General features: G+C 41.0%; 1 protein-coding gene across 2 annotated transcripts in view; it reads left to right on the plus strand.

Annotated features, from left to right (window-relative positions):
- The window catches only part of SNAP25 (synaptosome associated protein 25), a 33709-nt gene extending 13668 nt beyond the window's left edge, over nt 1–20041 (plus strand). Inside the window, exons 4-7 of one of the 2 annotated variants that reach the window (XM_055424333.2) lie at nt 6565–6682; nt 10558–10683; nt 13298–13442; nt 18746–20041. In XM_055424333.2, coding sequence (XP_055280308.1) covers nt 6565–6682; nt 10558–10683; nt 13298–13442; nt 18746–18814 — 458 coding nt within the window. In that variant the 3' untranslated portion in view covers nt 18815–20041. Of the gene's footprint in view, nt 1–6564; nt 6683–6841; nt 6960–10557; nt 10684–13297; nt 13443–18745 lie in introns of both variants that reach the window. The other variant, XM_088844428.1, reaches the window with a different exon arrangement.
- The last annotated feature ends 2832 nt before the right edge of the window (nt 20042–22873 follow it).

A 22873-nucleotide genomic window follows, 5' to 3' on the forward strand; every position in this document is an offset into this window, starting at 1 on the left:
CACCAGCTGAGCCACAAGGGAAGCCCAAGAATACTGCAATGGGTAGCCTATCCCTTCTCCAGCAGGTCTTCCGGACCCAGGAATCAAACTGGGGTTTCCTGCATTGCAGGCGTATTCATTACCAACTGAGCTATTAGTAGAAACGATATCTAAACTTAGATCCCTAAGCATCCTGCCATTGGTGGATCCGTCACAAATAACCAGTCATCCAAATATCATGGCAGAAATAAGAAAGAACAATTTCTTGCCCCGACATATAGTGTGATGTACTGGAGCACCTCCCCAGTCCAAAAGATTATTTCCCTCCCAGTCTCCAAGAGTAAACAGAGAACAGTCAGAAAGTAAGTTTAGGGAGGTAAAGAGCAGTCCAGCCTGAATACTGCATTGCCTCAGTCTCTCAGATGTTGTCCATGTCAGAATGGAATGAGAATATTGATTGCTTTCAAGCATTTCCTGAGAAATATCTTCACAGAAATCATTGAAGTGCTGTGAAGTCCCTAAACTCCAAACATATTCACAAACGTAACTCAATTTCACTCTAAAGATTGATATTATTTGCGGTAGGCTACAGTCCACGGGGTCGCAAAGAGTCGGACACGACTGAGCGACTGAACAGAACAGAACTATGTTCCATGGCACTGACGAAAACAGACAAAAGTCCCTGACTTCATAGCATTCGCATTCTAAGAGGGGACAAGAAAAAGGAATGAATGCTAGCATTAGAATATCTGTGACAAAATTGTTCCATGATGTTTTATCAGGATTTTACTTACATTTTGTATAATGATACATTCAGCCAATATTGGTAGATATAAAATAGTTTTCAGAATCAACTGTTCTGAAAGAACTCCAGAATTCCACTTTGCTATGATCTTTGCTGTAAAAACTACAACCCATGGCAGAAGCCCACTGTAAGAAATAGGGATTTGACCCTGCCTGTTTCTATGTTTTCATTTGGATTCTCTGGTTCAGAAATGTAACACTTGTGCACCAATTTACTTTTATTTATGTTATTTTCTAATCCCTGGAGACACAGTGAGTGGGGCTCCTGAGATGTTGTCAGAAAGTTAATATTTTGCTGAAAATACTAACTTGAGAAATTCCTTAGGAAGGGCAAACAACTGAATGTATGCCCGCATGCCATAACCTGTGCATGTGTCAGCTTATTGGTTGAGCCCAGCATATTTGCCCTCTCTACCCACATACGGTAATGTGGGCCTACCTGCCCACCGTCCTCTTGGTCTCAAGCACTCTGCTAGGCCATTTCTGGTGAGGGCAGACTTTCAGGAACCTTGTCCTGACCAGTGGGGAGAATGTGGAGCTCCAGAGCAACCCAGAAGGCTGGTGGACATGGAGCTTCCCCAGAGGAGGGATGCTCAGCTAGTCTCTCACAAGTTCAATGAGAGCGACTAAGATTCAGGCAAGATCACTCAAATGAACTTGAGAGACTTCAGATTTTTGAAGCAATGTAGAAACCAGTATTTCAAACTGTTCTTTCCAATTAATGCCACCCACAGTGAACATATCAAGAGAAACCTTTACTTTGATAATTCTAGGAGGTAAAATCTCGCCACAGGAACCACTTTCATCTCCCACCAAGCACCTGCATGTGGTGATGAGCCATGCTGAGTAGGGCCACCTAAGACGGACGGGTCATGGTGGAGAGGTCTGACAAAACGTGGTCCACTGGAGAAGGGAATGGCAAACCACCCCAGTAGTCCTGCCTTGAGAACCCCATGAACAGTATGAAAAGGCAGAAAGATAGGAACTGAAAGATGAACTCCCCAGGTCGGTAGGTGCCTAATACACTGCAGTGGAGAAATAACTCCAGAAAGAATGAAGAGATGGAGTCAGAGCAAAAGCAATACCCAATTGTGGATGTGACTGGTGACGGAAGTAAATTCCAATGCTGTAAAGAGCAATATTGCATAGGAAACTGGAATGTTAGCTCCATGAATCAAGGGAAGTTAGAAGTGGTCAAACAGGAGATGGCAAGAGTGAATGTTGACATTTTAGGAATCAGTGAACTAAAATGGACTGAAATGGGTGAATTTAACTCAGATGACCATTACATCTACTACTGGGGGCAAGAATCCCTTAGAAGAAATGGAGTAGCCCTCATAGTCAACAAAAGAGTCCGAAATACTGTACTTGGATGCTATCTCAAAAATGACAGAATGATCTCTGTTCATTTCCAAGGCAAACCATTCAATATCACAGTAATCCAAGTCTATGCCTCTACCAGTAATGCTGAAGAAGCTGAAGTTGAACAGTTCTATGAAGACCTACAAGACCTTCTAGAACCAATACCCAAAAAAGATGTCCTTTTCATGATATGGGCCTAGAGTGCAAAACTAGGAAGTCAAGAGCTAGCTGAAGTAACAGGCAAATTTGGCCTTGGAGTACAAAACAAAGCAGGGTAAAGGCTAACAGAGTTTTGCCAAGAGACTGCACTGGTCATAGCGAACACCCTCTTCCAACAACACAAGAGAAGACTCTACACATGGACATCACCAGATGGTCAATACCGAAATCAGATTGATTATATTCTTTGCAGCCAAAGATGGAGAAGCTCTACACAGTCAGCAAAAACAAGACCAGAAGCTGACTGTGGCTCAGATCATGAACTCCTTATTGCCAAATTCAGACTTAAATTGAAGAAAGTAGGGAAAAACACTAGACCATTCATGTATGACCTATATCAAATCATTTACAATTATACAGTGGAAGTGACAAATAGATTCAAGGGATTAGATCTGATAGACAGAGTGCCTGAAGAACTATGGACGGAGGTTCATGATATTGTACAGGAGGCAGTGATCAAGACCATCCCCAAGAAAAAGAAATTCAACAAGGCAAAATGGCTATGAGGAGACCTTACAAATAACTGAGAAAAGGAGAGATGCAAAAGGCAATGGAGAAAAGGAAAGATATACCCATTTGAATGCAGAGTTCCAAAGAATAGCAAGGAGAGATAAGAAAGCCTTCCTCAGTGATCAATGCAAAGAAATAGAGGAAAACAATAGAACAGGAAAGACTAGAGCTCTCTTCAAGAAAATTAGAGATCTCAAGGGAAAATTTCATGCAAAGATGGGCTCAATAAAGGACAGAAATTGTATGAACCTAAAAGAAGCAGAAGATATTAAGAAGAGGGGGCAAGAATACACACAAGAACTGTACAAAAAGATCTTCATGACCCAGATGGCCACGAAGGTGTAATCACTCACCTTGAGCCAGACATCCTGGAATGTGATGTCAAGTGGGCCTTAGGAAGCATCACTATAAACAAAGCTAGTGGAGGTGATGGAATTCCAGTTGAGCTCTTTCAAATCCTAAAGACAATGCTGTGAAAGTACTGCACTCAATATGCCAGCAAATCTGGAAAACTCAGCAGTAGCCACAGGACTAGAAAAGGTCAGCTTTCATTCCAATCCCAAAGAAGGCAGTGCCAAAGAATGTTCAAAATACCACACAATTGCACTCATCTCACATGCTAGCAAAGTAATGCTCAAAATTCTCCAAGCCAGGCTTCAGCAATATATGAACCGTGAACTTCCAGATGTACAAGCTGGATTTAGAAAAGGCAGAGGAACCAGAGATCAGATGGCCAACATCCGCTGAACCATCAGAAAAGCAAGAGAGTTCCAGAAAACCATCGATTTCTGCTTTATTAACTACACCAAACCCTTTGACTGTGTGAATCACAACAAACTGTGGAAAATTCTTCAAGAGATGGGAATACCGAACTACCTGACCTGCCCTCTGAGAAATCTATATGCAGGTCAAGAAGCAACCATTAAACTGGACAGAAACAACAGACTAGTTCCAAATCGGGAAAGGAGTACATAAAGGCTGTATATTGTCACCCTGCTTATTCAACTTATATGCAGAATACATCATGCAAAATGCTGGGCTGGATGAAGCACAAACTGGAATCAAGATTGCCTGGAGAAATATCAATAACCTCAGATATGCAGATGACACCACCCCTATGGCAGATAGCGAAGAAGAGCTAAAGAGCCTCTTGATGAAAGTGAAAGAGGAGAGTGCAAAAGTTGGCTTAAAATTCAACATTTGAAAAATGAAGATCATGGCATCCAATCCCATCACTTCATGGCAAATAGATGGGGAAAGAATGGAAACAGTGACTTTATTTTGCAAGTCTCCAAAATCACTGCAGATGTTGACTGCAGCCATGAAATTAAAAGATGCTTTCTCCTTGGAAGAAAAGCTATGACCAACCTACACAGCATATTAAAAAGCAGAGACATTACTTTGCTGACAAAGGTCCATCTAGTCAAAGCTATGGGTTTTCCAGTAGTAATTTATGAATGTGAGAGTTGGACTATGATGAAAGTTGAGTGCCAAAGAACTGATGCTTTTGAACTGTGATGTTGGAGAAGACTCTTCAGAGTCCCTTGGACTGTAAGGAGATCCATCCAGTTCCTCCTAAAGGAAATCAGTCCTGAATATTCATTGGAAGGACTGATGCTGAAGCTGAAACTCCAGTACTTTGGCCACCTGATACAAAGAACTGACTCATTGGAAAAGACCGTAATGCTGGGAAAGATTGAATGTGGGAGGAGAAGGGGACAACAGAGGATGAGATGGTTGAATGGCGTCACTGAATCTATGGACATGAGTTTGAGTAAGCTCTGGAAGTTGGTGATGGACAGGGAAGCCTGGTCTACTGCAGTCCATGAGGTCGCAAAGAGTCTGACAGGACTGAGTGGCTGAACTGAACTGAACCCAGATATGTGCTTCAATCCCACCTCAGACCAGCCCTCCAGGAAGCCCTTAGCAGTTCCTCGAGTGGGGGTTGTCATCCCTATTCTGTCTGTTCTTAACATGGTTCTTGTTTTGAAAATACTGGGCTCCACTTCCCCAAACCAATCCCTCATTTGATAGTTATTTTGATCTACAGACTAATTTATTGCATTCCTTAAGGAAACTGAAATGAAGTGTTTGGAAAAGTACAGAATTCTCTGGAATGTAAAGAGTTGTCATGCATTTTTTTAGCCCCTTCAATAATTTTCTTAAAGATATGACTATACCTATATTTATTCAGCAAATGTTTGCCATCACTACACTGTTATTTCCTGTGGCTTTCACATACTGGATAAACATTCTGTTTTCCCTTGTCTCTTGAAAAGCAGAGCAGAGACAGCAGATTCCTAATAAGCTGAATTCTCTTCCTCAGCCCCACAAAAGACACCACCATAGCTTCTTATTTTCCAAATGGACAGGCAGTCTCTCCAGTTTGGAATGACAATTTAATGTGAAATTGTTTTTAAGTAATTGTTTATGCCCTTTTATACAGCAAAGTATTAACCAGTTTTATTCTAATCATGCCTTTCTCCCCAGAGGCATAGGCATGCACGCATGAGAATATAGTTGAAAAGAGAAATAGAAATGTAATGAGGTTTTGTAAATAGATGCCAGGACATCCCATTGCTGCCTTAATGGTGTTATGTGCTCAGCCGTGTCTGACTCTGTGCAACCCCATGGGCTGCAGCCCACTAGGGTCCTCCATGGAGGAGGAGCCCACCAAACATCCTCCATGGGATTTTTCTGGCAAGAATACTGGAGTGGGTTGCCATTTCCTCCTCCAGGGATCTTCCTGACCTAGAGATGGAACCCTCATCTCCTGCTATGGCAGGCAGATTCTTTGCCACTGAGCTACCTGAAAAGCCCTAATGGTCATAAAAGCTGTTTTAAAAAATCACTTCATGGAACTTATAGTTTACTCAATTTAATGATACCACTTTTGAAAAATTAATCAAGTTGATGAATGTAACCCTAGCAACCTACAAGTATCATTCGTTTTTATGGCCATCAGTCTATGTCTTAAGATACTGTCTAAGGTCAGCTTTCCTGGCAGTGTTGACTTAGTAGTGTATCATGTTCCAATCCATCACCTTTCTCCAGGAATTTAATGGTCCAGTACCTGTAATGTTGCTGTGCTGATACTGCTTTTCTTACAGCTTCTGTGAATTGAGTATTCAAAACCAGAAACTGCCTATGGCCTGCCTTTGGCTAGAGAGCCATTGCTAGGGGTAAAAAAGATATGGTACCTATTGCTAATTATCACTATATTTGTTGTTTTTCCCAAAGGAGAAAATGGATTATTTTCTATCCTTAGCTGGTTGAGGATGCTAAAAACCCAAAGAGAGAGATGTTTTAAAGTTGAAGCAGACACTTTCTCTAGTACCATTGCATTTGAATGCCTAAAACATAAACTAACACCGTATTTTCTTTCTCTTGGGTTTCACTGGTGTCTAAGTAAGTGAATATGCTGTGCTGTTTTCCTGGACATTCAGAATCAAGCAGGCTTACCTGCCCCATCCCATCATGTCTGAACTATAAACTATATGAACATCACTTTGTTCATTTCCTTCCACCCCTGGCTGCATAGGGCATTGACAGCCGATTCTAGCAATGCATCTCCTCAGACAATGCATTGTAATAGCTCTCCCTCTTTTTCAAATTCCGTTTCATTTCTCATGTTCTGTTGAAAACCCCCAAAAAATTCATTCCACACTGTCATCCCTTTGTCCTAACCAGAACAACTCGATCGTGTCGAAGAAGGCATGAACCATATCAACCAAGACATGAAGGAGGCTGAGAAAAATTTAAAAGATTTAGGGAAATGCTGTGGCCTTTTCATATGTCCTTGTAACAAGTAGGTACTGGGTACCAGCTCTAATCTGTGGCGTCCAGTTTTCTTTCTTTCTTTTTTTTTTTTTAATGTCAAAGTGAATGTCTGAAGTTTTGTCTTTTTTTTCTTTGTCCTTTTCCATCCGCTTCATTCTGTGGGGATAAAATACTTGTGTTTAATCAGAACAACTGGAACGCATTGAGGAAGGGATGGACCAAATCAATAAGGACATGAAAGAAGCAGAAAAGAATTTGACGGATCTAGGAAAATTCTGCGGGCTTTGTGTGTGTCCCTGTAACAAGTAGGTGCTGCCTGCCTGCCTGAAGCTTTGGTCTCCCAAGGCCCATCTCCAAGCCTTGACAAGCTCATTCCTGCTGGGTGCAAAGGCAGGATGAGTATGTGGCATGCAGAACAGATCAATACCGTCTCTAATGCATTCATCTCATAGCATAGATGATATTAGTGGGAGTTAACTGTTGATGCATTAAAAATCAGGCATACTACAGTGAAAGCTTCACTGTCAGCAACTTTTATTGATGAACGTTTCAACATTTTCCAGAAAGTGTACCTTAAGACAGAGACTAACCTCAAGAAAGAGGCACCACCCAGGGAATTTTATGTTCTCTAAATCCCCAAAACCAAAATTGCAGATTTAGAAAAGACTGAGGGTAAGTTTGGAAGTTGAGATACACATATGTATCAAGGTTTGATTTTCCAGAAGCAAAAGGAACAGGTAATTTGGCCCAAACAAGCATTCCATAGGTTAGAGAGTAAGACAGAGATTCACCCTTTCAACTGCCCACCAGTTACCAAATCTGGTCAGCGGTTAGACCATAGATGCTGCAGCTGCACCCAACACGGAGGCAAAGAGCCCTTCAGCAAGAAGTGCTCACGCCTTAGCCAAATTGGACCCTTCCCTCTCCAGTTCTTCCTTTTGGAAGATCTCCCGTACACTGACCGAAATGTTGAAATGTGTAGATTTTGCATGCACGACATCACAAAACATTCAACTGTTAAGGTACTGCAACGCTTTTTTGGAATGTAGCAGAAATGTGACATGTGGTTATAAAGGTTTGCAACAGAAGAAACCTGAAAATAAGTGTTCTGGAAGGTAGTCTTATTTGACTAGCAGTGGGAAAAAAAAAATGCATGAGCGGATTGTCCAACATGCATTTGGAAAATTAAAACCCGTTACCCGATCCCCCCTCACCCCTCCTACTTCCCTTTGAACAGAAGCCTTTTTCTAAAAGCTTTCCTGATCCTAGCTTTTAGAATAGAAATCGATGTCATTTCTAGCTGATTATATGACCATTCACATCCTTTAAACTTTGAGGCTGATTTAAAATATCCCACTTCCTGTTTAGGAGGGGAGGGGCTCAATTTACAAATAAATTTAAGTTTTGTGTTTTTTCTTTTTTAAGAATGATCTACAGTAAAAACCTGATTAACTGGAATCTAGCTAACTAGAACCTTCAAGTATATTTATATTTTTGTTCCTTTCGACTTTCAGCAAAAAGAGGCAAATAAACAAAAGGCAAAATCCCATCAAGGACTTAAAAGCATTTCTCTTAAAGGTCAGTCTAGGCAGTGTTTGCTTTCTCTCACTCAGTCTTCGTTCTGTAAGTTCCACGTCCAAGCAGACCAAGCAATGAAAGCTGAGCTGCAGAGGAAAGGCCATCAGACATATCAAGAGAAACCAAAACCAAGGAATGCTTTGATCATGTTCCCTGCCCGAAGACTCTAAGGCAGGAAAGTGGCTCAAGAGTCTAACAGATAGTCAGCCATCACTCTTGAAACTGAATTTACCTCCATGGCCCACAGTGTTAAGAAAGTCCTATTATTTACCAAAATAGCATTCCTAAGCATTCCAGTTAGTCAAGTTTAACTGTTCATCATTTTCAGTGGCCACTTGCCCCCAGGTGAGATGTCTACCTATTTTGTGATGAATTTCACAGATACATTTTCCCCATCCACCAACTGTGTGTGGGCAAAGGGTGGAGGCAGGCCCCCCTCCCTCCCTGTGACAGATTCTAATGCTCAGATGAAATCACGACCCCTGTGAATTCCAAGTATGGTTGGCACTAATTCCTTATTACACAAGAGACCCTAACTGAGCTTCAAAGCTTGACTGAAGTGTTCCCTATTGTGTGTAAATAATGCTTTAAAAACCATGTGTCACAGCACAGTGGCTGGTGGCGCCCTGCACTCTCTGGGGGCTTCGCCCTGTCTCGGCATGTTTCAAGGGACTATGGTAGATGTCCCGCAGTTATGTGAGTCTGTGTGCAGCATTGTGGGTGCAGTGATTCGCCTTCGTTCAGAAACGCAAACTTTCCCGCTCCCTTGACTGCCAAAGATGGTACACCAGACATTTTACATAGCAGAAAGCATCACAAGGTCCATATAACTTCTGTTAATGTGAGGAGGGAGGGGATGGGGATTTGGAAAATAACAAAAACAAAGCCATACTCTAAACTCTATTAAAATCATCTTTGGATCCTGTCCCACTAAGTGGCCCTGGCTGTTGAGAGCAGTGAATTCTGACTGCTTGAAGGCTGTGGCATTATACATTAGATGTGGGAGTTGCTGAAATTCCATCTGTACCATTCTCCAATTTGTCTCCAGGGTTTCTTGGTCCCTAATCTGCAAATATTAGTCTTAGTGCCAGTTTTAATAGATGGCTATGGTCCTCCAGTAAAAGGAAGAAAAAAAAGGTTAAATTTTGGTGTCATATAATAGAAAATGTGAAAATGGGACCAAAAGAAGTTCTGTTCTTGGACTAAAAAGAGTGTGGTTTCTACTATGCAAAGAACATAAAAACATCTTTGATTGCTCAGTTACAACACACCCACCAAAATATGCTGCACACGTGTCTATTGGGCACAATAGGTATGCCTGGATTTTAAGTCTCTCTCCAAGGCAGCTCAGTGAAATATAGCCCACAGAGACCACACCAGTTCCAGACCACTTTCCCCTACCACATCCCAGGATAGTTTGAAGTAGGCAGCTGTAACCACTCCCATCCTGCCCCTCAGTCCAACAAAGAAGCAATTGAACCTGCGTTTCAAATCCTCATGAAGGCTATTACTGTCCTGCTAGTGCCTTTTTTGAGAATGGTCAACTTCTGAAGTAGTTTGGCTTAAATGAGAATGCTTCACTTTCTACTCATGCCTGTAGCTGGTGCATGAAGAAGATGTAGAGGGATTTCCCTTTTCGGTGCTAGATGGCTTGTTCTCTCTTCTATTTTCCTGCATTCATTTCACTATGCCTCTTTTACTTTTTGTCTCTGTGGACAAAGGTTTGTACATCGACTCTGGATGTATGGTGACTGTTTGGAAGTACCGATATATTATCTAATTCAAATCACTCTAGAGGCAACTCAAAGACCATCACCCTTGGCCAACCACCAATCCTATATGTTCTCCATGCAGAGTGAGAATGCTTGGTTCTGCACATGCGTTGGGGAAAACAATTAAAATGGGAATCTTTGCATGATGGTGTGTAAAAACTTGGTCCAGGATGTTTTTCTTGATGACAGTGTGTTGCTGTGTGTGATATACACACTCTACTTGGCAGTCTTGTTTTGTGTCTGTCTGCCAGTATGTTTTTTTCTGTGTTTTGTGTCTCAAAATACAACCATGTCATTGAAATAGAACTGAATGTCCTCCAACTACGTTAATCCTTGTCTTAAATCCAACTAAACTAACAAAAATGAAATCCTAAGTAGCTGAGGCTTGGTGGTGGCCAACTGTTTGGGTCTGGATTATGATATATCGGTATTCTCTAATGCCTCGAATTAAAACTCATTCGCTTGGTTCGGTTCTGAGCTTGAAGAGGTAATGATTGTTGTTAGCTTGATGCACCGCCCCTTTTGCTTGTCACTCACCCTCTTTTTTGCATAGGCTTAAATCAAGTGATGCTTACAAAAAAGCCTGGGGCAATAATCAGGATGGAGTTGTGGCCAGCCAGCCTGCTCGCGTGGTTGACGAACGGGAGCAGATGGCCATCAGTGGTGGCTTCATCCGCAGGTGAGCCTTGTGCAGCTGGCACTGTAGAAGTTGCCTACTTTTGAGTGACAAACCACTCTAACCTGAGTGGTTCTTAAAACAACACTGGGAAGTTCCCCGGCAGTCCAATGATGAGGACTCAATGCTTTCACCGTCATGCCCTGGGTTCAATCCCTGCTCAGAGAACTAAGAGCTCACAAGTCAAGTGGTGCCGCCAAATAAAGAAAAAAACACCATTTTGTTTTTAACTTCTGAATCTCTGTGTTGACTGAGCAGGTCTTCCGAGAGCATCTCCTGGACTTGCTCATTACATGCAAGTGGGTGCAAGATGATCTAAGACAGCAGTGCTTCTTTGTCTGATGGTTGGCTGGGGCTGTGGGTATGAGGCATCCCTTCTCTTCTGTGCAACCTCTCCCCAGAAAAGCCCATGGTTCTTCCATGGTGGTGGCAGCACCAAGGGGCAGGCTCCCATGTGCAAGCACTTGTCAAGCCTTTGCCCACATTTCACTGGACAAAGCCAGCCACGTGACCATATCCAGCATCAGTGTGGCAGTAAACAAATGTTTCACTCCATGAGTTTGATTGGACAGAATTTATGAGATTATGTCCAGAGATGTGGGCAGAGTCAATAATAAGGAATGGTGAAACATCTATGAACTAGCAATGGCAGGAAGAATCCTAAAGGGACAGGAGAGAACTGTCTCCAGAACCCAACAGTAGTTATGACTATGGGCAGAGGTTGAGATGCCTGGGCTTACTCCATACCAACTGAATCAGAATCAGAATCTCTAGAAGTGAGATCCAGAGTCAGCAGTTTTTAGAGCCCCTCAGATTTTAATATGAATAGAAGGCTGAGAACTATGGAACCAGAAGTTCTTTTTTACATGTGAAACCTGGGAAGTTCCCCTTTAACTTTATCTGACCTGATGCTGCTGCTAAGTCACTTCAGTCATGTCCGACTCTGTGTGACCCCATAGACGGAAGCCCACCATGCTCCCCCATCCCTGGGATTCTCCAGGCAAGAACACTGGAGTGGGTTGCCATTTCCCTCTCCAATGTGTGAAAGTGAAACGTGAAAGTGAAGTCGCTCAGTCGTGTCCAACCCTTAGCGACCCCATGGACTGCAGCCACCAGGCTCCTCCGTCCATGGGATTTTCTAGGCAAGAGTACTGGAGTGGCTTGCCATTGCCTTCTCCGTTATCTGACCTAGATTGCTTTAAAAACCTTAGAAGAGCAGTCTACATTGGGATTTACCATGAGGGATGGGTTTTAACCCCTGTGGGCAAGTTTTAGCCCATCGCCATCTGTAGTAGGAAAAACTCAGACATTCTGAAATAAGTATCTACCATTTACAATAGTTAGTGTGGTATGTGCCCATGTCCATCAGCTGGGTCAAAAGCAGGTGCCAAGAATGAGAGAGAATGCAGAAGGTTTAGTAGAGAGTAACATCGGGGAGGGAAAGGAGGGAAGTAAGACTGGGGAAGAGCTGTCAGACCATCAGGCAGAGGTGGCAAACAATCTACCAGCTCATTGGGAGCTCCACAGCAAAGTTGCTCATTGGAGCAATTCCATGGTAGGTAGAAATGACTAAGTCTTTGTAAAAAGTCTTGCTTCGTCATTGGCTGGGGACACCTTGAGAAGAACAAGACCTCAGCTCAAAGCAGACCTAAAGGAATGAACAATGAGAAGCTGTCAGCTAACCACACTCCTTACAACTAGGCAATGAGTTCTTTCTTTTTTTAAAAAATGAGTTCTTTCTTAAAGACAGTTTGAGCAGTGCATGGATCCATACAGTGCAGGGGATGAACTGTGACTGTATATTAACTATTAATAAAAATGATATGTAAATAAATTGCAATTAGTTTTTTTAAGGAAAAAAAGTGCCTTCTTAACTTTCAAGTTGAGTTATGAAAAAAATGGGAACTCCCTTTGAGGAAGGTATTTTGAGAGCCAATTCCTTCCTCCCTACTTAGGCTGAAACAATATTTTATCATAGTTTTCTTCCTTGAAATCACCTATTCACAATGTCACAAAAAACCACATAGCATTGAAACCTCAGCAAGCAAAAATCATCTTGAAAAAGTAGTTCCCTTTGGAGTTCTTGGGAGCAAATAGGATTAAGGGGCAGACTGTTATTCTCATTACTCTTCCCATTAATGTTGGTCCCAAGTGGAGAAGTAGATGAGTGGAGAAACTCTGACTTAGCACAATAGCTTTTCTTTCCATATAAATTTGAGCCTTGGAGATTTTGATTGACATTTCAGAAAGAAAAATACAGCTTCTAACTGGTTCCACCTTCATTCTCTGACATAGAATCCTCCCAACTAGAATGATTTTAGCCTTAAAACATGAAAATTGGGATAATCATAAAGGGAGGAAATAATGTATTGGTAGAACTGAGAGAAGCAGGTATATTAATCTGCTTAATGTGCTTTCTTTAAAAGTAGAAATTTAAGTGTTCAATAATGCATTTACAAATTATTTTCCTATCTACAAAAGCTAAAATATTCTCATATTGAACAGAGATTTAAAAAGGATAGGATTGATACCTGGAAATCAATAGATTTTCCCTAAGCTTTGGGTCCTGGGCATTTGAGTTTTTCTTATCTTCTAAAACCTCTTCTTTGATGCCCAGGGTAACAAATGATGCCCGAGAAAATGAAATGGATGAAAACCTGGAGCAGGTGAGCGGCATCATTGGAAACCTCCGTCATATGGCCCTGGATATGGGCAATGAGATTGATACACAGAACCGCCAGATCGACAGGATCATGGAGAAGGTAAGCACGGGGCAGTCAGCAGGTTTCTGTTGCTTATCACCTTCTCTGAAATAACCACCGAGAAAGCATGAAGGCCATAACAAGACCCGCAAACCGTGACTTTGGATTCAGGCCCTGTTAGACAGACATCTTCCCCTTAATTTTCCGAGACAGAAATACAGCAACAGATAAGTAAATAATAGGGTAGAATTTAATCTAACAGATATTCCTCAGGGCCACCTTTACTACAGGCATTGTGCTAGGCATCAAAGGACATATTAAGATGAGAAAGACACCGTCTCCACTGCCAAGAAACTCACAGCCTGTGGGAGGCAGTGAGCATCCAGATGAAAATATAATTTGTCAAGAAAGTTACACATCAAATGCTAAGTCAGGTTAGATGGGGAAAGATTTCAAGGGTCAGGGGATGGGAAAAGCTCACCCAAAAAGTAGAATTTGAATCGAGTCTTGAAGGGTGGTTAGGAGCTTGTCAGAGATGATGTAGGGATAGAATCAGGAAATGGAGGGAAGAACAGTTATTTTAGGTCAGCCAGAAGATGAATACGAGCTTTGATTTTATAAGTGCAGAAGCTTAAATAAAGGTAGTTCAGAAAAGCCCAGATTCCATTTCCAGTTCAAAAGTGCACACATCCAGATCTCAAAGTAGGGAACACAATCTAATGAAATTGAGTTCACATCAGGACACCAGATGTCACTCTAAGACTGAGCCCCCTAGTGTCAGAAAGAGTAGAGAGTCAAATGGAAAAAGATAGGGTTGGGGGCTTCAGATTAGGAAGGAACGGAAAGAAGCACTGCAAAGCTTTTATAAAAAGATTTGGGACACCCACACCTGCTATTCTACACTATGCAAATCTAATACAGTCTCTATGTCTTTGTATTCCATCCCCTCCCTAATCAGTAGACTCCTAAATATTACTTATAATCTCTTAAGATATCCAAATGTCAACAGGGAGAAATAGACAAATTATGAGTTTAATGGTAATTGTGCATCTATAATCGATTCTACTTAGCTAATCTTATATGATGTGAGTTTATTCCTTGGAAGATATTGAAGTTTTGAGCCTGAAACCCTGAGTTTCTTTTCAACAACTCATTCCACTTCGGTTGGGGGTAGAAGGATGGTTTTTGTGCTCTCTTGAATCGTAAGACTAAATACTCTGTTTCTTGGTATCTGAGCATCCTCCAATGACTTAAGAAAGGAATGAGAAGACATAAGGGAACGCGTTACCCTATTGTGTTCTATGCACTTTATAAAGATATTTGACTGCATAATATTTTGCCTAATCAATATTGAGCTACACAAATGTCAGTGTAGTTGACAAAATACCTGTGCTTTGCCTACTTCACAAGTCATGACATGCTTATTGTTGGTAAGAGCCTTTGATGTGCTAAAGCTTTTAAGCTGTGTAAATCAATAGATTTTTAGAACAATATTGAGAGTTTCAAAAAGCACTGGAGCCAACAGAAATGGATCTAACCCATTATGGCCCAGAAAAATGAACTAAGAAATAATTGCTGAACCACCTTCCAATAGGAAAATGATTTGAGGGAAAATAAAGAAAAGTAGCCATTTTTCTATCAAAGGACCCAATTGACTCACAGAGGTAGGGAGATAATGTATCTCTAACTCAATTAGAGTCCTAGAAAGAGAACTTCTACTAAGAAAGAGGGGTCAAGTCTCTATTGACAGAGCTGGGCTGTAAGCAAGCAGTTTTCCTGGAAAGGCAAGTGACATCTTAATCTACCACTTCACATTTCTAGGTCTGTTCTTTAGGGGAAAAGTTTTCATTCTGGGCCTAATTTACTACAAGAGCCAAGACTTGTGCAGCTATAGGGTTTTATCAAAAGTCAGGCAAGTGGATAGGAAATAGCCATTATAGTTTATCTCATCCTTGGATGCTGAATTGCTTAAGAAGTGGGGCAGGGGTCTAGTTGCCTTCAAATAACTAGCCTTTTTTTCCTCAAAACAACAATGTGGCTATGACTGAGATAAAGCCCATTTCAATTCAGCATTGCCCCAAATGATACATGTTACATGATTATTAGCAGACTTCTACCTTCTTTTGCAAGTTCTTACTTCTGATCATAGAAAATGGTGTGCAAAGATCTTCTGCATATCTAGGATTAAAATCATACTGTAGGACTAAAGAGAATCTTCTATTTCTCCCATATTCTTTCATGACCCAAATAATAACCCTCACCCAACCCCACCAATCATGATCCTTTCTCATCACTTCAATCAGTAGTGAAGTTTTGGGAATCCAAAATAATTCAGTCTTCAGTACATTCCTAGGGACTGTCAAGAAATTACTTTGTCCATTTAAAAACCCTGTTTTCTGATTTAGGATATTTATAAATAGGCAGTCTTCTAAGGCTGGAATTGTATGATTCTTTTAGAAATCTATTAAAATGGGGCAAGTTTCTGTCAGGTCTTTATGGGAACTGTTGCTAAGGAAACAATAATGTTCAAACTTGTATTTAAAATTGTCAGTGCAAGATGCGATGCACATGTTAAAATACAGTAAAGTTGAAGACTGAGCATTGCTCACAGTCTCCCATCAGTATGGAAGCATGGCATCTGAAAACTAAGATCTTGAGTTCCAGCAAATGAACTGCTCACCAAACGTTCCTGCTCACCAGCTTCATAACCTGGTTCCTCATCTGATACTGCAGTGGGTTGCCATTTCCTTCTCCAGGGGAAAGATAATAAGAGAACAGTTCAAATCTGGGATCAGAGCAGGCTGTCATGTAAGATAGAGATATCCTCTTCCAGAAGTCAGAGCTGTGCCCTAAAAGCTACTTGCCATGGTCTGGAGTTGAGATTTCCAGAGTATTCAGAAGTGTGGGCTAGACAGCCCCTTCTACCTCTTCAGCTGGTTTTTTGGATCAGCATTCTGGTTTTCTCACAAAGGCAAATCATGCAGTGTATCTTGAGCATATTAGCCAGTTTAGGATTCTCTAAACAGAAATGTGAAAACAGAGATATTGCATAAATATGTCCTACAAGATATAAATAGAGTAAACACAGATTCATTCTCCAAATACCAGGAAGACAAGTAAAAGAAGATTATTTGAGGATTTTTTTCCTAAAAGCACATATGTTATATAATATAATAAAGATTTGGGTCCTATGATGTCAGGTATTGTATTGGCTGGAATTTTTATATGCTTCAGAAACAATTGAGGTGGACATCACAGAGGATCATTGACGATACGTCTGATCTAGCTCCTCCCGGATTCTTTGAGGGTATACCAAAGAGTAGCCTCATGCTCTACTTAAAAATATCCTCTTGTACCATCACATGAAGACTCACCAGTGCCTTTGTAATGCAAGAAATCCTAGAATGTTTGCCTTCAGAAATGCTATCTGTTTTTAAATGTATGTTTTTCCCTTATTTGAGCAGTTCTTAAAGTTAAGTCTGGAAAAATAATCAGCATAATCCAACTTAAGGAACATTTCACATTGATCTGAGCTTCTAACTTTCCTTTGGATCAAAGTGTTATTATTTCTGATAGGATTTGTAGCTAACAAGGGAATACTAAAGCATTCAGGAAAACTGGAAATACCCATTTTCCAAATTACAAACCTAAAGGTCAAAACTATGAGCCTATAGATCAAAACAATCAAGGAAAATTAGTTTTCTGCCTTATCTGTTTTGAAGTCAACTCTTAACTATCCAAACAGATGGTAAGGAGCCATAGCCAGATAATTCAAAATTATAAACAGTCTAGAAATATTTTTCTTTCACTTGGAAAATTTCTGTTTGAATAGTGATAAATCTAGTGTCCTTGGAATTCACAAATAAACTGGATAAAGAACACACAACTTGGTGGAGATTACAAAGCACCAGGCACAGTTGTTGATGTAAAAGCAGTGATCACTGAATAAGTACTGGTTGATATAAGAATAGTCCAGTTTCCCTACACTGCCTCTCAGTTTCCTGCCCCTCTTCCCAGGCTGGAGAGAGACAGGCAACATTACCAACCACAACAGAGCAAAAACAACAGCCAGAAAGGAGTTTTTGCCTTCTCTTCTGCTTGCTGACTCATATGTTCCTCAGTGATGTTAGGAATAGTTCATTTTCTGGAGTTTAAAAGCATATCCAGGTAGTAGTCCTGGGTTTCATGATGCCATGTAGAGCCAAAGAGAACTCAAGCAGTGAGGCAGTCAGTCAGAATACAAAATGATATAAGTGTGTCTCTGTTAAAACAAGCCAGTTATCACTAGGAAACAGGCGTTGCACAATAGAGTGGACAATGAAGATCTTAGTGAGAAAGTGACATTTAAGAAGGTGCTTGAAGAAGGTGTAGAGATGTGACCATAAAAATGACACAATATGTATTATATCATAATACATTATGTATAAGTACTTTTGGAAAGGAAATCATATGTACTATAATGTGGGGTGTTCATCTCATTCAAATAAAATGTAATTTCTCATGAAAAAAAAAAACAAGACAGTTATCAAGCTCACAGGAGTAAGTCTTCAGAAATGGGACTAAAAAGTATTAAATACTGCAAAATCAAACCACGTTTTCACCCAACAGCAGTAATTGTAAGATAAGATATATTGAGCACTTCATTTTTGCAAAACATTATTCTAAGACCATTATGTGTAGCAACTCATTTCATCCTCATAGCAAACCTAAGTAGTAAGATGACTCACAGTGATTATAGTGTGGACTCTGACTCTGGTTTCCCCGTTTATTGGCACTGTGGTGTTAGACAGATTGCCTAAATCCTGTCTGCTTAGTTTCCTCAGCTGGAAAAAGGAGCTAATAACAGCAGCTCAGTGTTGATATCAATCTTGATGTTGTCCCAGTTGAATGAGCGGAACCTAGTAGTGGAACTGTGCTCGCCAGCAGTGTTCTTTACTGCCCCCATCTTACAGTGCAGAGAGCTGAGGCCCCAAAATGTTAAGTAATCTGCCCAAAGTGACACTGCTGGTAACTGTACAAATAGCAGGAATTACTCAATTTAACAGACGTGAATGTCTGCCATAGAAGTCGCTGGGTATCATTCCAGAAGAGAAAGATAAATGATATGTCTCTGTCCTCCAAAGAACTCTCTGAGCTGGGGAAAACAGTCATGAGAACTAAGTCACGAGATCAAACTACTATGATCATGCTCAAGTCCAGCCAGTGGTTCAGAAAACACAAAAGAAGGGATGGTTCATTCTGATGAAAAGGAAAGTTTCAAGATGCCTTCACCCAATAGGAGGCATTTGAACTGGACCTTGAAGGTGTTCCAATAGAATTTTAATGGGTAAACTGAATTCTGTTTTTCTTTCCCCTTTTTCCAGGCTGATTCCAACAAAACCAGAATTGATGAGGCCAACCAACGTGCAACAAAGATGCTGGGGAGTGGTTAAATGGCCCATTTGTGTCTTCTTCCAAATGCTGTTGGGCAAGATAGCACCTTCATGCTTTTCTCATGGTATTACCTAGTAGGTCTGCACACATGCACACATCAACCTGCCCCCATTGTGAATGTCGTCTTGTGTCGTCCATCAGCCCAATGATACTATGTGTCTTCTGTTTTTTCTGGGTCTCTTTCTTTCCAAAGGCTATATATCGTGGTCATTTGGTGGCTCTAACTCTTTACGTAAGATGTCTTGGGTTTCATTTTACCTTTTCTCTTTTCAGTGGTGTTTGCTGAATGACAACAGTTTAGGAATGCTCAATGTGCTGTTGATTCTTTCAATACACAGTGTTGTTCTTGTAAAACTGTGACATTCCACAGAGCTACTGCCACGGTCCTTTCTTTGGGTGTCAGGCTCTGAAACTCAGAATTTGCTGTCTTTGGTTCCTCATGGCTGTCATCTGTCTTTATGATTTCATGATTAGACAACGTGGAATTACATAACAGGCATTGCACTCAAAGTGATGTGATTTATGCATTTATGCATGAGAACTAAATAGATTTTTAGATTCCTACTTAAACAAAATCTTTCCATGACAGTAGCATATACTTATGAGAAAACACACACACAACAGCAGCAGCAGCAGCAGAACAACAACAAAGCATGCTCAGTATTGAGACACCGTCAAGACTACGTTATACCAGCAGAACTGCAGTAGTGTCACTTTCTTTCTGTCAATATTTAAACTTACCAATCATAATCATCCTTTTTTAAAAAAAATAATTTTTAAAAAAGATGGGTTTGACATACTCACCATTTAGTCATTTCCAGCAAAATATACGTTTGACTGAAATTATGTCCAATGGATGCAAGATAGAGTTTGTTTGCTGCTTTTGAAGACTGTGTTTTGGAGAAAGCAACCTTGCTGTGAAACAGTGTGGAGATGTAAATTTTATAAGGCTGACTCTTATTAATCACTATTTCCCCTGTGGTTTGTTATCAGTACAGTTCTCTGTTGCTTAATCTAGAGCTATGCACACCAAATTGCTGAGATATTTAGTAGCTGATAAAGAAACCTTTAAAAAAATAATGTAAATGAATGAAATATAGATAAACTATGAGATAAATATCAATACGGCATGTAATATTAAATTCCTCCTGTCTCCTCTGTCAGTTTGTGATGTGATTGACATTTTGTAGCTAGTTTAAAATTATTAAAAATTATAGACCCCAGATGTCTGCTTTAATTTCTTCATGGACCCTGTCTGAGTTTGTACTCACATGAGAAGAAGAAATCTGGCTACGGTCCCATCACTCCTAAGAAGTCAGTTCTTGTGCTAAGAACACCGTATGGGAAAAGCAAAGGTGTCCATTCTACACATGATCCAATGGCAATTGAAATGTGGCATGATTTTTATAATCTGTTTCACAAATTCTTATGTATAGATTCAGTGTTGGCTATGGGGGGAATGTAATTCAACCAGAAGGCACAGAAGAAGAAAAAAAATCCATAGAAAAAACCTGTAGTACTCAGACTTGGCTGTACATGGACTGAGGTATATTAGGTGTCAATCAACTCTCATCTTCCTTCTCTCCAGTATCACCCCACCAAACTGAGTCCACCATGGCCAGCACCACTGCTGCCTCCACTTTATTTAACAGCTTTATTGACCTATCATAACATTTACCCATTTAAAATGTATAATCAGTGTGAAAGTGAAAGTACTAGTTGCTTAGTCGTGTCCAACTCTTTGCCACCCTGTGGACTGTAGCCTGCCAGGCTTCTCTGTCCATGGGATTCTCCAGACAAGAATACTGGAGTGGTATGCCATTTCCTTCTCCAGGGGATCTCCCCAATCCAGGGATCAAACTTGGGTTTCCCACATTGCAAACAGATTCCTTACCATCTGATCCATCAGGGAAGCCAATATATTCAATATTTGTATAATCCAATAATTTTTGGTATATTCACAGTTGTGCAATCTAATTTTAGAATATTTTTATCATTTCGCTTCCCTCAACCATAGGCAACCACTGATTTAAGTTCTATCTGTAGATTTGCCTATTCTGAACATTTCCTATAACTGGAATGGTACAATATGTGGTCCTTTGGGACTGGCTTCTTTTATTCAGATCATGTTTTCAAGATTTCATCCATGTTGTAGCATGTATCAGAGTTTTCCTTTTTATGGCCAAATAATATCTATTGTATGGAAAACATTTTGTTTATCCATTCATCCATTGCTGGACATTTGCATTGTTTTTACTTTTGGACTCTTATCAGTTACGAGGCTCTGAATATTCATGCTCAGACATGTGTTTTCAGTTCTTTTGATGTCACCACTTTTACCCCCATTACTGTCTCTGCCATCATCACCTCCATCATAACCTGTACCCTTCTAGCTCCTCCACCATCACTGCTTTGACTACTACCACGTTGACCTTGTCACGACCTCTACCGCCTCTGAATCATCCTAACTAGCACCTCTTTTATCACTGCTCCCTCCCCAGTCACCACCACCACCCCTGACACCACTGCTGCCGCCACCCTTGCCTCCTTCTCCACCGCTGTCACCAGCGCCATCATTATCTCCTCACTTCTGCCACCTCCACTGCTTCCCTCTCCTGCCCTGCAGAGACGATGCAGGTGAACTGGTCCTGATGACCTTGGTTCGCTGCCAGGTCATTTCACCAGTAATTCCGGAGGTTTGGTGAGAACAGTTAAGTGAAACCAGTGATGACAAACTCATCATCCTCAGCAAATGTTTGCATTCTTTAGCTTCTCCCCAAGTCTTAGAACAAGTTCTAGAGATACCCAGATGCTCAGGGAAGTTATTCGAAGGACCAACTCTAGCAACACATTTATGCCTTAAAATTAGGTAGGAGAGAGGATGCCCAAAGATGGGTGAAATAAACATACCATGTATATCAGAGCAGCTAAGGAGCTGATGTATGGGCTGTGTTAGAAAATTATTTTCCCAACTCCATCTGTTCTTAAGTGAAGTGAGTGTGTTTCCACATTGTTTGAATAATTAAAACCCCATACTGGATATACGAAAATTAGGACATCGGCATTCTGCTTTAAGGTCCAACATACAATTCATCCTGAAGCATATTTCCTTGGATAATTGAGCTTGTCTAGCCTCAGCTCTAATGCAGTCGGTTCCTTTGGCTAAAGGAAGACATGTTCTCCAGGGATGAATCAGATCTGGGTAGTGCACCAACTCAGGAAGTACACTAGAAATACAATTATCGGGGCAAGGCAGAATACCGCAAGGCCTGAATCCTCTACAGAAGCTCTTGCAGGCAGTCCTGGGTCCTAGTGACAGAGCCCTTTCCTCTTGTCTGCCTCTCGTTTCTCCTGGCTCTCCTCCTCCCACACCCTCTCCTCGCCTCTGCTCTGACCACCTTGCCCCAAGCTTTGTGGCACTCATTTGTCAGCCCATTGACAACTGCACTAGAGACTGAGAAAAAGGGAAGAAAATTCATACTTCTGATCAGCTAATACATGCCAGGTGCTGTGCGAAGTGCCTCATTTATTATGACTCATTAAACTCTTTTAAAAATTCTGTAACCTTGACACTATTAGCCCCATTTTGCAGAAGAAAGTAATAGATTACCTGAACAAGATTTATCTTGTTAAAACTAGTAAGTGATGTAGGCATAATTCGAGCCAGATGTGTGCCTCCAAAGCTGCAGACAGGCCTAGAAGATAACCCTTCCCAAATGGCTCAGTGGTAAAGAATCCACCTACCAATGGAAGAGTCATTGGACACTTGGGTTCGATCCCTGGGTCGTGAAGATCCCCTGGAGGAGGGCATGACAACCCACTCCAGTATTCTTGCCTGGAGAATCCCATGGACAGAGGAGCCTGGCAGGCTACAGACCATAGGGTCAAACAGAGTTGGACATAACTGAAGCGACTGAGTACACACACACACACATTGAAGCTGGAGGGTTTATCTGCTCAGATAAGTCAACCACTAAATATGAAGTATATCCGAAGGTAAGTGTGCCAGAGAAATGTAAAACACTGAAGGAGATAAGGAGTGTAGGAGGTGGGAGGAG

Source organism: Moschus berezovskii, chromosome 15 (assembly GCF_049115385.1).
Source record: "Moschus berezovskii isolate FMDL1 chromosome 15, NW_MosBer_1.0, whole genome shotgun sequence".
Taxonomy (NCBI): domain Eukaryota; kingdom Metazoa; phylum Chordata; class Mammalia; order Artiodactyla; family Moschidae; genus Moschus; species Moschus berezovskii.